This window comes from Thunnus thynnus, chromosome 13 (assembly GCF_963924715.1).
Source record: "Thunnus thynnus chromosome 13, fThuThy2.1, whole genome shotgun sequence".
In the NCBI taxonomy this organism is placed as follows: Eukaryota; Metazoa; Chordata; class Actinopteri; order Scombriformes; family Scombridae; genus Thunnus; species Thunnus thynnus.
Window position 1 is genome coordinate 16,992,929 of NC_089529.1, and position 17,043 is coordinate 17,009,971.

General features: G+C 39.0%; 2 protein-coding genes across 2 annotated transcripts; one reads left to right on the forward strand and one right to left on the reverse strand.

Moving 5' to 3' along the window:
* Positions 1-260: 260 nt before the first annotated feature.
* LOC137195776 (carbonic anhydrase 4-like) lies at positions 261-6,169 on the forward strand. The gene is made up of 8 exons (XM_067608382.1): positions 261-404; positions 2,229-2,276; positions 4,165-4,329; positions 4,443-4,588; positions 4,968-5,060; positions 5,167-5,233; positions 5,381-5,544; positions 5,834-6,169. Exons 1-8 carry the CDS (start codon positions 350-352, stop codon positions 6,020-6,022), a joined length of 927 nt encoding a protein of 308 aa, XP_067464483.1. The 5' UTR covers positions 261-349; the 3' UTR covers positions 6,023-6,169.
* Positions 6,170-7,953: 1,784 nt separating this feature from the next.
* On the reverse strand, positions 7,954-16,383 carry asl (argininosuccinate lyase). Its single transcript, XM_067608376.1, has 17 exons — positions 16,079-16,383; positions 15,450-15,715; positions 14,774-14,968; positions 13,939-14,022; positions 12,772-12,828; positions 12,381-12,478; positions 12,215-12,292; positions 12,015-12,092; positions 11,874-11,926; positions 11,673-11,735; positions 11,439-11,553; positions 10,273-10,357; positions 9,648-9,707; positions 9,460-9,543; positions 9,110-9,190; positions 8,481-8,587; positions 7,954-8,356 (listed from the first exon to the last, which is right to left on the reverse strand). Exons 2-17 carry the CDS (start codon positions 15,462-15,464, stop codon positions 8,212-8,214), a joined length of 1,398 nt encoding a protein of 465 aa, XP_067464477.1. The 5' UTR covers positions 15,465-15,715; positions 16,079-16,383; the 3' UTR covers positions 7,954-8,211.
* Positions 16,384-17,043: the final 660 nt, after the last annotated feature.

Sequence of the window (17,043 nt, forward strand, 5' to 3'; positions counted from 1 at the left end):
CGCTCAAAACCGGCTTTTAATGAGCCTTTATGGGATTGTGAGTCAGCTTTTAGTCTGATGGAGGCAGAAGAAGCTTCTATTTGACCCACAGGAAACTGGAAACGACTCCACAGTATCTGATTTTGCCAGCAGGTGTCTGTCTCTCCTTGTTCACACACTTGACAAGTTGAGGTGTTTGCTTAGAGTTTTCTCTTTTTCTTACACACACACACACACACACACACACACACACCTTTTGTCATAATCTCATGACCGTCTCCTCCCACCCTCAAATGCTGCTCAGAGTCAGTATGTGAAGGCAGCTCATCTATCAGGAGTCTTCTCTGGCTTTTGTGTGCTGGTCCTCATCATGGATTTTTCTCTCTACCTCCTGATTTTGCTCGCTCTCCTCTCTCAGTGCACAGGTAGGCCACACACACATAGACATGCACACACACACACACACACTTACTAAGACAATTAAACTGCTGCACACAAGAGCTGCTTGGCTTCAGTTTTCAGTGTCTAGCTTACACTTTCTCAACATATCCTCTTAATTAGGAGTTTTTAACTTGACTTTACAGCTGGAGAACATAATTTAAGGCTTTGCTCTTCAACCTCGGGGTCACAAGATAAATCTGAAGGGTTGTGAGATAATTAAAAGGGAGGGAAGCAGAAAAAAATTGTTCTGCAGCACAAAGTTACGCAAATTTTTTCTGACCTTACTCTAATCCTTCATTTCTTTTTTATAAATTAGTGGCTACATTGTCTTTAGGACTATTCAAATAAAACAAGAAAGAAAATTACTTTCTGGTTTAACTGGATAAAACTTTTAGACAAATTGAACTGGTAATGAGGTTTTTCAAGTAGCCATCGCATTGTTTTAAGGGGTCACAAGCTAAAAAAAAAAAAAAAAGAGTCTCTCTGGGCTGCTGATTCGTTGGAAAATGCCACGCCACTTTAAGAAAACAAAGCTAGCGGGTTACGACTCGATCATCTTAGGTTCGACTTTTTCGTGCTGCTCAGTTTGGCACAGGTGTATGAGCCAGGTGGAGTAAAGCCAACCTCCACCTGTGCATTGTTCTCAGTTGGTGAGAACTATTATCCCCTTTCAAAGAATGGCATTGTGGGAGGCAGCAGGGTTAATCTGTGTTCCTATATTGGCTAAATGGTTCTCTATAGCGCCTTTCATTCCCACCGCAGAGTCAGACACTGGAGTGTCATTCACATCAGCAATACAATACACAACCGCTGCACAAACACTAAATGACTTCACCAGCACCTGTTGGACGGACACGTTTAATGCAGCGGCGCAGAGGCAGTTAAGGAGCTGGATAAAGGTTTTCTGAGCCAGCCATCCACTTCACACCCAATGCAATCAATGTAATCCCAAACACTGCTGCACAACTTGTCTAAAAGATTAAAAATAATTGTCTATCTCTTTATCTATATTATTGGTTTAGATGTAATAATGAGACGCCATAAAAGATAATGGTTTGAAAAAGTGACGTTTTCTGCATTTATTTTAATAGTTAATAATAGCATTTTAGTTCCCAATATGATCATTAATTTAATCAGTATCATGATCACAGACAAAACTTGTAATCTTAATCATGTGCAGACATGACAATGACTCTATTTTCAAGTATAAATCAACTCTGAGTGGTTTATGACTTTGGATTTTTAAATGTAAAAGTACAGCGCAGCTCCTTGCGTTGTGTACCGAGAGGCGTATATATATTATACAAACAGATATGTTATGAATGTTTGTGTCCATCAGTGTTACATCAACTCATTCTTGTGTCATTAAGGCTCTAATTCATCATAAATGTGTCACTGGTGATGATTTTTGTCATGTTTTGCTTATCAGATAATTTATATTTAACTGATGAACACATGAAGGTGACTGAAGGACATGATTAGTAATGTGAGAATTAATAATTATCTTGGCTTATGTGTGTGTGTGAGTGAAAGAGAGAGAAAAGTGTTTTGCCCTTTTTGACTTCTCAAAGGTCAGCCGCAGAGCACAAACACATTAGCAGATCAGCTAGTAAGATTGCTGACTGAGAAAAAAAAATCCACTGTGGCTAATAGAGCGTGAATGTGAGAATTAATACTCATTTATTAACTGGAGAAAGGCAGCTTGTTTGGCACAAAGGAGAACTGTACCTGAACAAGAATATACTGTATGTCCTTGTACGTGTACGTGTGTTTCTGGATCTGAACTGAGTGCTGTACTTTCTCTTCAGCTCAGTGGTGTTACCAGAGCCAGTACTCCTGTGATGACACATGCAGAGGTAAGAACAAATGATCAACTCACAAGTATATTAGGAGAAAAATCCCCCCAAAAATTCCCAAAGTTTGTGATCTGTCAAAGCTTCTGTAAGTAAAACACTGATCTCCATCGTCTTGGTCATTTTGAAACTGCAAACGGGAAGCAGGAGTTAATGGAGACAAAAAAGGAGCTAAAAGAGAGTGAAGATTAGACTTACATTCACCAGACTCCAAATGAATGATAATGTTATCCTGTAACTACTGGATATGTAAATAAACAACTGTTTCCTCGGAGGAAAAAGATCAATTATTGCTGGTTTAAGGTTCACTCACATGACATAGATTTAAAAGAATGTAGAAAATAGACTATAGATACAGGCTACAGTGATGTCTTCAGAAGAAAACAGTCTAAAATGTTAGATATTAGAAGATAGAAATAGAAGATATTCAATTAACTGTCATATATGAAAAGGAAAAACAGCAAATCTTCACATTTAAGAAGCTGGAACCATCAAATATTTGGCTTTTTTTTTTTTTTTAAAAAAGTGACTGAAACGGTTAATCAATTATCAAAATAGCTTCTGACAATTCTGATAATCGATTCTGATAATCAACAAATTAATTAGTTGATTATTGTTGTAGTTCCAAATAGACCCTTTTCACAGCAGACATTTTGACTTGTTAAAGCAGGAAAAGGGAAGCTGAAAATAATAACATTAATGATGGCTTAATTGTATTATTTGTCCCAATAAAACCACATCAGTGAGTGAGCATTACCAGAGCGCTTACACTGGCTCACCTACATGTAATGCAGCCATCATCGATATTATTAATTCCAACTGTGCTTTTCCTGATCTGACAAGTCAAAATGTCTGCTGAGAAAAGGATCAGCAGACATTTTGGTCACATGGGGGACAGTATAAGGGGAGGGACTTTGCTTCTCTATTTCAGTCAGAGCCCAGCGCACTTCCTGGAGGCATTCATACATTGTCCAGGTTTTGATCTAGTCTTGTTTTAAACCACCTGCCTCCTAAATGCTCACTTCTCTCAATCCCTCACAACTCCAGTTTGTAATCAAGCTTTTTGTTAAAAATGATAAGCTTCAAGCCAAGATAACTCCAATGACATCATCAGATTCAAATTTTAAAGAGATTTAAGACTTTCTGTAAATGAAAAAAGGACAGAAAGGAGAAGAGTCTGATCTCTTGATATATATGATACAAATGTTGATAGTTTTACCAGTCTGTGTAGTGCTGGCACCTCCCAGCTGGGGAAGTGGGAAGTAAAAGGTTAAACAATTTCTGACCACAAGAGAGGTAGACTGTAAAACGAACTCAGCAACAAGCCTTCATGTACTACTTCATCAAGTTATCATGACCAACGTGTCAGCAAACATTTAAGTGCCATTAAATAGATGATGCATCCAATCAATAGTTCATTCCAATGAGAGTTCCTCACTTCTCGTAACTCATTAGTTTGCATTAGTGTCATTCCTTCACTGCCCTCGTTCCTCCTCTCATCGCTCCTCCTCTCACCGCTCATCTAAGCAAAGAAAACATCCTTAAATGCTAGTAAAACATAGATTATTTAGATTTAATTTTGGTAATGTAAAAAGAAGAAAGCCAATATTTTGTCCTGATCTTTCACTGAGAAGCAAATGGTCTCAACCAAAACAATTAGATGAGAGCAACTGAAAGCAGAAGCCTGTGTTAATTCTCAGTGGGATCAGCAGTACTAGTAATCTTTTCACAGAAGGAGTGAATTGATTGAATGTTACTTAGAAATATTACTTTGTAAGAAGAACTTTACGTTAAACGCAGCCCAACAGGCCCAAGAGATCAGGCTGCTGCTAACGTTCAGATACAGTACAGTCAGTGAAGCATTAAGTTTGATGCTGTTTCTGTTGTTTAGACCCTAGCCACTGGGCAGCTCAGTTTCCCAGCTGTGGAGGATTACGCCAATCACCAATTAACATCGTCACCAGCAAAGTGCACGTCAACAGCGCCCTGCCACCCTTCGACTTCATTGGTCACACCAACAGAATCAATATTACAGTGGAAAACAAAGGACACTCTGGTAATTAAGAGCCCAGACAAACTGTTCTCTTCTCCTCCAGTCGACTTTTTCACCAGATGTTGAACACCTGTGATTGATTAATATACTGTGAGTTTGACGTCTTTTCCCCGCAGCTCACTTTGCTTTGCCGCAGTCAGTCCGACTGACTGGAGGAGCTCTGCCTGGTCTCTACAGAGCCGCCCAGTTTCACTTCCACTGGGGAGGGAACGGCAGACCAGGATCAGAGCACACCATCGATGGAGAGAGATTCCCCATGGAGGTACATCACCGAGGACGCAGCAGACACATCATTTGTCGCTATGGAAATAATATGTTGTACTGGGCAACATCTCTTTAGTTACTCTCACATCACTTTGCTTCAGCTTCTCTGGACTTTTTACTTTTACAAAACTGCAACACAAGTGTATAAAGGAGTATTTATCTACATATAATAGTGTTAATACAGTTTTTAAACCATTTTTAGCATTTATTGGATGTTTCACAACAGCTCCAAACAGGAGTCAGCAAACTGCAACTACCCATTATTAATTAAGTTAACGGAAAGCTATAATCAGAGGGCAGTTAATGTTTAAACACATACAGTGCACTGTAGTATATAATGTGCTTCATTATACTGTAACTCTCTTCTGTTTATCCAGCTGCACATAGTCCACATCAAGGAACCATACGGCTCTCTGGCAGAGGCAGAACACGATATGGCGGGTATAGCTCTGCTCGCCTTCCTGTTTGAGGTACTGCACGGTGGTAGATTCATCTTCACAACTACTGTATGTGTTCTTAGTAAAATATAAACAAATTACAATTTCGCACGGACAGCTGATGGTGTTTTCCTCACAGGAAACAACAGACGATCATCCTCATTTGGACACAGTAATAGCTGCTTTGGGCCAAGTACAGAACAATGGTACGAATTTGGTTACTTAAAAACATAAAAATCCAACTTAATAAACTTTTTAAAAAATAGTATAAAGGCCCAAAAGTTTGAGACTTTAAATTCTACAAAACTTAACTTTGCTTCTTTACTCTTCTTCACCCTTTCCTCTGTGTTAAGGCAGCACTACAGTGATCCCAAACTTTCGACTCAGTGACATTATTCCAGCTGCCAAGGACCTCCACAGTTACTATCGCTATGTGGGCTCCATGACAACACCAGGATGTGAACAGGCAGTTGCCTGGACACTGTTTCACCAGACTCTGTCCATCAGCAGTCGACAGGTGTGCAAACAGCTATTTCTGTTCAATAGATTAAAGGCTTCCTGGCTGTATTGATTTGGGACATAAATTAAATGTTTTATAATTAGATTTTTTGGTAATAAAAAAGTAGAAGTGTCTCTTGTAATGAGTTTTTTAACAGCTAATAGAGCTAAAGTAAAAATATGAACTTTTGACAAAAAGAAAAATCAGATCTGTACTCCTAATTTCGGACGTCTTGTCACGTTATTCCCTTTATAAACTGCCCCTCAGCTCCTCGATAAGTTACACTTTTTATTCCTCTCCACTCCAGCTGGGTGAAATCGCTCAGAAGTGTCGATTTTGGACGGGACAGCCAATGACCGACATCTTCAGACCTACGCAGCCTCTGGATGGCAGAGTCGTGTACCGGTCCGAGGCGGGCGCAGCTCTGACGAGTGCGATCCACTTGTGGTTTGGTGTTTTCTCAGTTGTGCTCGGAACAACGGGTCTGATACACTGACTCAGCACATGAAAACATCCGATTTAAATGACAAAAGCTACTGTATATATAAAGGCAACTTTTACCTGTGTTATAGTAAAACTACAAACTCTTAATCATGTTTATGGTTATTCATTAAACAAAATGTCAACTGTGTTTGCACATAAACTATGACCTGCTACATTAACCATAACTGCTGTGACAGTCAGAGAAGTTATTGTACTTTTTTTTGCTGTATTTTTCCACAACTTTGTTCGGTGTAGTTTGTCCCATTTAAGACTCCAGAGAGCTTTCAGGTGAGCAGCATTTCTGTGTACATTCTGTGTACTACTGTACATTTATTTAAGAATTGTAATTTTGCCTGACAAATGACCAGAGATGAAGTTGGTATTTTTGCTACTTGTGTGTGCAGGTGTGGATCGCCTCTTCAAATGATCAAATAGCTGATAGTGAATCTGTAATCTCAGTTTTGAATTAGTTAATTGTCTATCAAGCTCACCTCTGGATAGTGCTCAGTCTCCAGCAGCACGTAGAGATCTTTACCTCAGCAGGCTCAGTCTTTTATTCTAACTTTCCTTATTTTTGTTGCCATTAGGGGTCAATATTTTATATTCTCAAAGTATAGCTTCAAGTGAAATCTAGTTAAATGTATTTTCTAATAAGATAATAGTGTAATGAAAGAAAAATGTAGAATTAGGAGTTTATAGTCACTTTTGTCTTTGTTACAATCACAAATTGAGAGACATTCCTTATACATCAACTGCTATTTTGTTTCTTGATCTTTGTCATTTATATTGTGTTATAAAGGATTATCAATGATATTTTAATAATTAATTTCACATTAGGGATGCTCCATTTGGGCCAATAATGATTGCTGATTTCATTACAATAGAACCTAAAACTGATCACTGATTGTTTCCGTTTCTGTTCTTGACCATTTTCACACAAAGTTTCCTCTTCCCCACCCTGAAAAACTTTGGCATAATGTCTAAGAGTTATGAAGAAATACATTTGCCTTGACTCACCTGGAATTTCAATAAATTGTGTGCAGTTAATTAGACGACTAGAACACCACACATATTATACTGTTATAGTTGTGACGTTGGGCATACATGTGATGTTAAACCGCTTTCATGACTTCAATGAACAAATGTGTCTGTCTCGGTCTCTGCTGCCAAAAAAACACAAGCCTTTCTGTGCCGTTCAACAGTGGTATCTTAAAAGGTATAACACGCAGGATTTTGCTAAAAAAAACAATGTATAGACAAAAGTAATCCCCCTCAATCATCACTTATGACCCACTAGAAGTGTTTGGTGGTGTATGTATCTATAGAGACTCTGCCCTCTGCCTGTATTTTCTTATTATTTTGCTGTGTTCGGGACACTTCTGGGCGTCAACCTTTGGGCAGTGGGTGTTTAGCCCCCAGCAACTAACAGCACACAGGGTTTGAGGCCGAGACTTGTAGCATAGTGACCAGGTTACATCGCTGTCTCCTCTGCTCTGCTCTGCTCTCTGTCTCTGTGTTATGGAAGAGCTGCAGGTCTGGGTGTCTGCTTGACCGGGCTACACACATGCAGAGCAGAGAGGCCACAGCGGACAGGATGAAGCCCTGCATTCACACAAAATCCGGCACCTTCCCGCAGGGTTGTGCAGAGGTGCGGACGTGTTTATTTGTGCTTTAGAACGTAACCGCCGTGAAACAATCAGAAAATAACATTTAATTTCTCTGATTCTTACCAGCGCCACTCGCTCTCTTCATTCACTCGTTAACTCACTTGACCACTACAGCTCTCTCTCTCACACTCGCTCAGTCATCTGGGGAGGAGGGGCTGACTTTGAATGCTTTGTGTGTTTACAAATAGAAACTGACAAATCCTGCATAGTATACCTTTAAGTCTGAGTGGGTCTAGACAAGAAACAAAACTGTGGTGGAAACCAGGCTGTGAAAACATTGTTTCAGTAACATTTATTCACTTTTGTCACCTATTTTACACTGGTTAGGTCTTTTGTAACAGGTATGATCCGTGCATGATCAATTGAAAATATCACTTTGTAACATATCCAACTGACATGTTAAATGTACTTAAAAAGAGGAGAAAAGAATATTAGAAAGGCAACGTGGTTTTCAAGTTATAAAAAATTCACTTTGACCTATTATAAGTGTTTCAGTAAACCTGATTCAAAACGTTAAGTTGAAGTTGTGTCAAGGTCACTGTGCCTGCTTCTTCAGCCAGTTCCTCAGGTGTTCCACCTGCGCAGCAACGCTACTCTTGGCTGTGCCTCCAGGGGCGCTGTACTGCTCCACGCTGCTCCTGTAGTCCCATACTAACGATACGTCACTTTCAAACAGAGGGCTAAAATGACAGAACAGATACAGAGAAGAAGAGGAGGAAGAGATGGAAAAATGAGAAATTCAAAGAACAAAATTTTCAGGCTGAGGTTTTGTGTGTTTGTGTGCTGTGAAAGAAAGACAGTCACCTAATAGTGCTCAGGTCCTCCACAGTGAGTTTATTCAGGGGGATATTTCTAGATTCAGCTGCAAACACAGCTTTACCAGACATACAATGGGCCTCTCTGAACGGCATCTGCAACACAGAACAACTGTAACACACAGATACATGTAAAACCCTAAAAATATAGTTCTTGTTGTCCTGGTTGTAGCTGCTCCACATGTAAGGTATGTTTTAATGCATTGATTTTTTCACTTAATCACATAGTTGGCATACAGCATGAACTAATTTTTTGAACAATGATGCTGCAGGATATGCATTATCTTTTGCTTCTAAGCTGAAAAAAAAAGAATAAAAAAAGTGGCAGACAGAAACGGTGCATGGTGTGTGTGGACCGCAACAACAAATGAATTCATGAGAATAAATGTCATAAATTAATTGATGAAAATATGTAAAGTGCCATATTGCAAGGTATAAATGAGTTACAGGCACTCTTAACAAACTGTAATCTTGGTACAAAATTCACACTACTTTATAAAACAAACACTGATTATATTTACTTTTCGAAATGGTTTTCTTTGCATTGACTTTTTAAAAATATTCTTACAATCAGCACAACATTTGCATGATAATAGATCTACATGATGCACTACTTACCCCCTTCCTCACAAGGTAGTAGGCCAGATCAGTAGCCAACATGTCAGGACTGAGGGCCGCTTCCATCACAGTCTGGCTAATCTGAAACAGAAGAAATGTCAAAATCTCTCATTTTATCTTCTCCATGTCTGAAAGGTCTACAACACAATGAAAATGAAACAACAGATATTTGCACATTTTGCACGTGATAGAAGTCGCGTTTTTAAAAAATGCAAAGGATGTTCAATATATAAAATAGGGGCAAGCAGTCAAAACCTTTCAAAGTTTAAAATTTCTATCTGCAGCCACAGTGTACCCATGATTCCCAGCGAGCAGTGTGTGTTTTTGATAACAGTGAATTAGACTCTGACCTTGAGAGTTGACATGACTCCGGTTGTCACCTGCAGCACAGCATGAACAGTATCATAGCAGTCAAACATGGCCTCCTTGTCCTCCTGAGGAAGGATGACAAAGACAGCAGAAGAAAAAGTTGGAGAGGAAACATCCAGAGATACATCCTTCCTATGAAGTGAAACCACACAGAGACACACGTTCATACCTGCAGGTCTTTGTTGTAGGTGCTGGGCAGGCCCTTCAGCGTCATCATGAAGCCTGCACACTGAAATACAGACAAAGTCATAACTTGAGTAGGACAGGAAAAACTATGACAAGTCATACAAATGGCAAAAGAAAAGCAGTAAAATGTGTCCAAGTATGTGCTGCATTGTTTTTCTACCAGACTTTTCATTGTGGCTGCCATGTTTGAGTCTGTAGTGATACGAGTGAAACTAGTGATCGCTTTATCACACATGAGGGCGCTGGTTTCCAGAGCAAAGCTTCTAGCAGATGGTGGATGGAGTGAAGAGTCTGCCGTAAAAATATTTCTAACAATCCTCTTGGGGTTAAGGGTTTATAGGAAATGTGGTCCTCACATGTGGTAACTGCAGTGTTCTCATATGTTTGATGTAATTTTTCTATAGTAAGATACCACCATTCAAGTTTACAAAGACATATCAAGGATTTTTACTTTCTTTCCACATTATGTGTTTTTGTAACATCATCTGACTATGAAGGGCAGCTGCAGTGAGCTCTCGAGACAAAGCATCCAGGCTGAAACTGGCAGTCTTCAGTGAACAGATAAACAGATGATTTAACAAAAGTCTATTTTCAGTCGGACATCTTACACTGCCAAAGACTCGGCCGGCTTTACTCCTAATCAGCTCCAGACTGTCAGCATTCTTCTTCTGGGGCATCAGGCTGCTGCCCGTGCTACACACATACAAGTACAGGTGAGAGGGAAAGACAAATTTTTTTAAAAATGTGGTGAAATTGGATGTATGTGTGGGAAACATGCAGCAGTTCACCAACACAAACACAACCCAAGATTTAAAGTTAAGTGCAACACACCCACAAGGCCAAACTCATGTACTGAAGATTTACTTTAATAATATGTGATATGAAGTTGTGACAGCAGCTCTAAGCATAAGACTCGAGGGAGCTGTTGTTGAATGTTAGAAATGTATTAGAGCCACAACAATTAGTTGATAAATCAGTCAATCAACACAAAATTAACTGGCAACCACTCTGATAATCAATTCATTGTTTAAGTTATTTTTAAGCAATAACAACCAAATATTTCAGCTTCAATCAGAGAATTTTCTGCTTTTCTCTTTTCTATATAATTGTCAACTGAAGGTCTTTGGGTTTTGGACTGTTGGTCCGACGCCACCTTGGACTCTGGGAAACTGTGATGGACATTTTTCACTATTTTGTGACATTTAATAGACTAAGTGATTAATTGATTAATTGTAAAAAATAATCTAAAAAAATAAATAATAAATATATATAATAAAATAATCTACAGATGAGTTGATCATGACACTGTTAGGTGCAGCCCTAAAACTTATCTATTGTTAAAATGACAAGAGGATAAAATTCTATTAACTAATAAAGTAGAAAAATATAAACACCAGTATCTCGTTAGATCAATTAACAAATCCTTCTCTGCAAAAAACAGATTGTCATATGCAATAGAGTTTATTTCATTTTATTTTATTGTATTTTATATGAAGAACTGCTTTGTTAATTTTTCGTTTCTGGTTAATATGTTCAGAAACATCAAGTCCTACAAACACATAGCTCATGTTTGAGTTTCAAATAATACGTGTATGTAGGTGATACAGAGAAACATCAGTAAACATTTACATTATTTTTTACAGTATATATTAATGAATAGCTGTAGTTCACACATGACACTTAGTACAAAGCCACAAGACATTTTTTTAATCTGGAGTTATGCATAACATGTGCAAACTTAAATTTAGGATCACATGATAAAGCACAAACTGACCTGTAGGCGTCAGAGAGAGAGATGAAAGAGAACTCCTTTGTGCTGTAAAGCATCAGGTCCTCGGCCATCTTACTGAGATGAGTCAAACACAACGAAGCCCAGAACAAGAACTCCACTAAAGAAACACACACACACACACATGCAAACAGAGAAAAAGCAACTTATTTTTAGTGTATTTTCATTGTTTATATCTGTTTATGAATGACGGCTGACTGACACATGTGGTGTACGTACCAACAAAGTCTCTTTGGCCCGTGGCATCCAGGCTGTTTAGGCTGATGTCATCAAATGCCAACTCTAGAGATCAAGGTGAGGAGAAATGGTTTCAGTTTTTAAAAACACATATTCTTAACTCAACGAGACACAGATAAAATATATATCTTTAACACAAGTGCTCTTAAACACTTAATCTGCTTTTTGTTTTTTTGTTCTGACCTTTCCGCAGAAGCTCCCTGTCGATGTCAAATGGTGTCCCAGCGATGGCGCCGCTGAAGATGAAAAAAAACCTTCTTATGAAATGATCGTGTCTGTTTGTGAAAATCAGTGTCAGACAGTGAGTTTGTGTTAACAGCGTACCTGCCGAGAGGTAAAACATTAACTCTTTTCTTGATCTCCTGAAGCCGATCAACATCTCTGCTCAGGGCAACAGCATGACTGAGGGGCGGTTCAACCAAGGAGTGAAGGAAAGAGAAACAGGACGCTGACATAAATTACACATCATCCACTATAAAGTGGGAGAAACGCACTGCAGGTTGTTTTTTTTTTAGAAAGGTCACCTCAGAATCCAGTGGCTCCATCTGATTGGCTGAGCTCTCTGCATGTGGGTGTAACCAGGAAACAGGACGTCAATTTCTCTGAGGTTCAGAAAAAAGGGCAACTTTAAGAAAAGACAGATACAAGTAGGTCTGTGTGTCTGCATGTGCCCATGTGAGTTTTTCTTACACTGCCGCCCGCTCCTCCATGGTAGATATCAGCTGTAGGGCATTTTCCGTCAGGGTTGAAATGGCATCACGCAGCCACAGCCTCATGTCAGTCACGACCTGGTCAAACGAAACACAAGCACCACAGTCTCACTATACTCTATCAAATAGCAAATGATACAATAAAGTTAGAGTAGAATTTATTCCTATTCTGCATATACAGATTTGTTTTTTTAACATACAAAAACAGATGAAAAAAAGAGACAGATACTTAGATAGAGCAGCTCAAAACGGCACAATAAACCAACTTTAGGTTCCCTTTTTTCTGCAGTCAAAAGCAGGTAATACAATGTATAGGATGCAACTGTAAATAATAATTATGTGATTACAGTTTTGATCGTGTTAAGACAAACCTGGTCGTTCCTGCTCCTGCCAGTGTGCAGCTTCCCTGCAGGTGCACCGATCAGCTCCTGAAAAAACAGGCAAAGGATTATAACACAGCCATGACAAAGACTAATGTATGTTTATGGGCCATAACTGAAAGAATAAGACACAAAATTATCCATGAGTTTCTTCATATTGTCAATAAAGCCCATGAAATGACCAAAACCAACAATGTGTTAGTCTGTCTCTCTGTCTGTGGCACCAAACAGGCCCCCTCATTACTAGTGTAGAGCAAAAAAACGGTAGTTTTCCTAAAGCACCTGGGAACTACAGTTTTTAGCAAATGTTTCTAAAACAGGAGTAAATAGTATTATTGCTGGAGACTATTTCCAGCAGCAGAATAATACACATCTGGTGCTCTTGTGAGTCTTAACGCAGCAGGACGGTGTTTGTGGGACTGACTCAAAATAAACTGGTGCCCATGTTGTAATGAAGAAACATGTCACCCTGTTCGAGAGTGTCGCTCGTTGATGTGTTTTTAATAGTTTTTGGACAACAATGGAGCTCTGTGGCGCAGAGGATTAAGCTACATCAGGCTTTGTCTACACAGACAGAACTTGTTAGTGTGATCAGTTCATTGTTAGCTTTGGTCTTCTCATGGGATTTTTTTAACAAGCATTTTAAAAAAAAGAATATCTCAAGATCATTTCTTTCTAAAATAACATTATCTCTAAAGTGAAAAATGAGACTCACAACAGCTCTACGGATAAATGGTGATACGCAGCTGAATCTGGTAGGTTTGGGTAAGAAATAGGTGTAATTTACAAGCAATGTGGTAGAAATAACTGCTTTGGAGAGCAGGATAAAGACATTTCATGTCATTCCACTTGGCCAGAACCTACAATAAACTTTACATCTTGTTTCCAGACTTCACATCATATATTTATTAAAACAGGTGTCTCACCAGTCAGACGATAATACAGATAATAAGACCTCAGTTGTAATAAACCAGAGTAATCCAAACATAGCAAATTATTTAATGTCACCCTACATCTGGGGTACAAGGCCTCGTAGAAGAAATGTCCCGTGTCTCAAAACACTGCCTATGGAACAAACCATGAACTGTCAGATGATCTAATTTGGTGAAATACAATCTCTTTTGTAAAGTAATGATGAACATACAAGCTATAGCTCACCTTTAGCCTGCGCTCATTGGCGGTATGAATGTCTTCATCTCCAGCTTTGATCACAAACACACCTTTGGACCACTCATCAGAAATCTGGGTAGAAAAAAGTACAATATCGTTTAATATTAGCCTGATAATCAGACTTATCAGAAGTCTAGAGCCAATTAGGCTACATTAACTTAATGCATACAGTAAAAGTAGAAACCTTAGTTTTTAGCAAAATTATTATTTGTTTTGTTGCTAAATCTTAAATAAAAGTAATCACTCTGACTTTTGCTGCTGCTGTTAAATAGTTAAAATAGATATATGGACTTCAGGAGAGCATGAGTCAATCATTTATGTTGATCTTTGCATCCCATTATTGACATCATTTGTTTGTCTGTATTGTGCTGTGTTTACCGAATGTCACCTGCACTGTCAAAGCCATGTCAACACCAGGTTAGAGAGGGCACCCTGAAATGTGACCTGAATGTGTGAGTGAACGAATTACTGCAGCTGTTTAGCAGCTGACATCTGTCACATGATGATGGCATTGTTGCCCCACACACTCAGCAGAATACAGAGAGGAATTCTGCGCCATGGCACATTTTCAGCTGTCATCTATTAACCTGCATCTGCACTAGGGCAGACAGTTGCGCACACACACACAAACACACACCCATATGGCAGCAGGTGTGTAGTTCCTTCCTTGCATACAAATGTAAGAGAACTGTGACCAAAAAGTTATTATTCATACAGTCTAGTTATTTCATGTGCAGCCAGGTATCAGCTTGGACTTATGTGAACTTAGTTTGTTTTCACTGAAGCTGAGTGTGCCTCTATAAGTGTGCGTGTTTGAGTTCACCTGATCCATCCCCTGTAAAATCTGGTTCATCTCCTCAGTGGTGACCAGCTTTCCCTTTTCCAGAGCTTTCACATAAGCTTTACTCCCTCGGATGTCAGCATCCCACATCCTCTGGTCATAAGCGATGGATGCGTTGAACTTCTCCATGATAGGATCTGTGTCTCCCACGAAACGACCTCCCCACAGTTTACTCCCCTGAGGGGAAAAGTAGAGACAGAGTAGTAACATTATGAGTTAAAACACATTTGACAGGGATAATACAGTATAAACGTTAGCTAAAACACATTTGACAGGCATAATACTGTATTGCCGTTAGCTAACACAGACACAGTGGACGGTTTGACAGCTTGCTTTGTTAGTCTGTGTCCAGCTGGGTGTTAAAACAACAACATGTGGATGTTGGTGTTGTGTCGAAGTATGTTCCCCCCATAAAATAATGTTCCCCTAATGTTAAAATTGTGATTTCCGTAGCAACACCTCGGCGGTTGGTGTTAGGAGTTAGGTTATGGTTACATGTAGCAGGGATAGCTGGTTTAGGTTTAAGTAAAGTTGGGGTAAGCACCTCAGAAGGCGACTGGTTAGGGTTAAGGTTGGGTGCAGGTTAAGTTAAGGGGAAACATGTCGACGGGGGAACAGACTTCGACACAACACCTGTACAGATAAACGTTACCCTTACCTCTGTATTGGCCATATTTATCGACGACGGGTGTCTACAGCGGGTCCGTCCGGTGTTGTCCGGTGAAGTGTTTAGGGGACGTTGAACGTCAACGGACAGCGCTCGCCTCTTCTAGGCGTGCAGCGAGAGCGAGGCGCTTTTCATATCATCCGTTAAAGCTGCTCGTGTCACTTTAAAAGACGTCACCGAAGACGTTAAGCTTCATTTCAGTCCGGTCGTTGCTCGGTAGTGTCTGACTCCTAACTTATCGGTTTCTGAAGAAGTTTCTGTCAAAATAATCACAGGATTTTACTCAGCTGATTATATTTTTAAAAATTCAGAAATGATATTGATGTCAGTTGTACATTTTGTTGTTGGAATAACGTGCATCGTTATCAACAGCCGTGTTAATGAAAATAAAGTATTATTTTGGAACCATTTACATTGGAATACTAGAAGATAACTCTAAATTGAATAACCAATAATATTGCAAATCTTTTAATTTTATTGGCTAAATTTCATATTCATAAAAACAAATTTGCGGGTAAAAACCCCAGCTTTTTGTTTTTCCTACAAAGGTTAACAGTACATTGATTCAATTCAATTTTTCCTCTAATTCAAAGGCTGTAAGAACGATATATATAACTTACTTTATATGAATTGTAACTCTTCCTAGCCCAGAGGTTGTTTTTTTATTTTTTTTACTTTTCTTTTGCAAACCGTAAGGTGAATATTTGATATTCTGTAGTTATTTAATCACTTTGTGAAGGAGGAAACTGTAAATGTTTTTTATGTCAATAAGGAAAAAGAAAAGTATCCGTTACTGGTAAGGGAAGGTGTCTGTTGGTGGGAGGAAAAGCTAAACTCCCGTCGTTTAAGAAAACTGATCATTAGGCTGTTTCCTCCATAGTTATAAAATATATGTCTATAGTTTCCTCCATAGACATGTATACGGTTTGTGTTCATTTTTTTCCAAACCAGTTTAGATGAGACCACGCCCACTTCCGTATGACGAGAGTCTCGACGGAAGCCTGGACGGTTGCGTTTCCATGGAAACTGCGTTCACGTGGGTCCATACATCCATGGTCCAGCGGATGAATTTACTGTTTATTAGACCACAAATGAGACAAGAATTAGCGAGCTAGCGTGGTATATCCTAACTGTGGACTTGCAGTTAGTTCAAAGGCCTTTCGTTATGTTAACTTAATGGTATGACAGCAACTGAAGGGACATAATTTAGTATGTGTCAATTTTACTACTCATGAAGTACAGGTTTTCCAATGCTGTCAAAGTCATTGTTTTGGATAGAGACTGGATGGGGGGTTTAAACTATTCACATCAACTATGCACCCATCTTGTACCTACCTTTTATAGGAACAGATGACTGTCTCTACCACAGCCATAAAGGATGTGCCCCACTAAAGATCTTCAGTCTTTCATAGATTAACATTTTAATACCATACATGCAATATATTGATGGTTCACTTGTCAAAGTTCAACAAGTCAGTGATTACTGTTTATGGATGTGTTGTCACAAAATCCTAATGCATTATGCTAGGTTGTTATGAAAGCTACTTTCAAGTCATTCCAAGTTAATGTTTTGGTCATTGACTTG

Excerpts from the sequence above, each read along its gene's own strand:
- asl (XM_067608376.1), bottom strand. Across the intron at positions 12,829-13,938 it reads CCAATGAGCGCAGGCTAAAG|GAGCTGATCGGTGCACCTGC; the intron begins GTGAGCTATAGC and ends CTGTTTTTTCAG. Across the intron at positions 11,927-12,014 it reads AATGTTTTACCTCTCGGCAG|CGGCGCCATCGCTGGGACAC; the intron begins GTACGCTGTTAA and ends TTTCATCTTCAG.
- LOC137195776 (XM_067608382.1), top strand. The coding sequence starts at position 350 with ATGGATTTTTCTCTCTACCTCCTGATTTTGCTCGCTCTCCTCTCTCAG. Across the intron at positions 4,589-4,967 it reads GAGAGAGATTCCCCATGGAG|CTGCACATAGTCCACATCAA; the intron begins GTACATCACCGA and ends CTGTTTATCCAG. Across the intron at positions 5,061-5,166 it reads TGCTCGCCTTCCTGTTTGAG|GAAACAACAGACGATCATCC; the intron begins GTACTGCACGGT and ends TTTTCCTCACAG.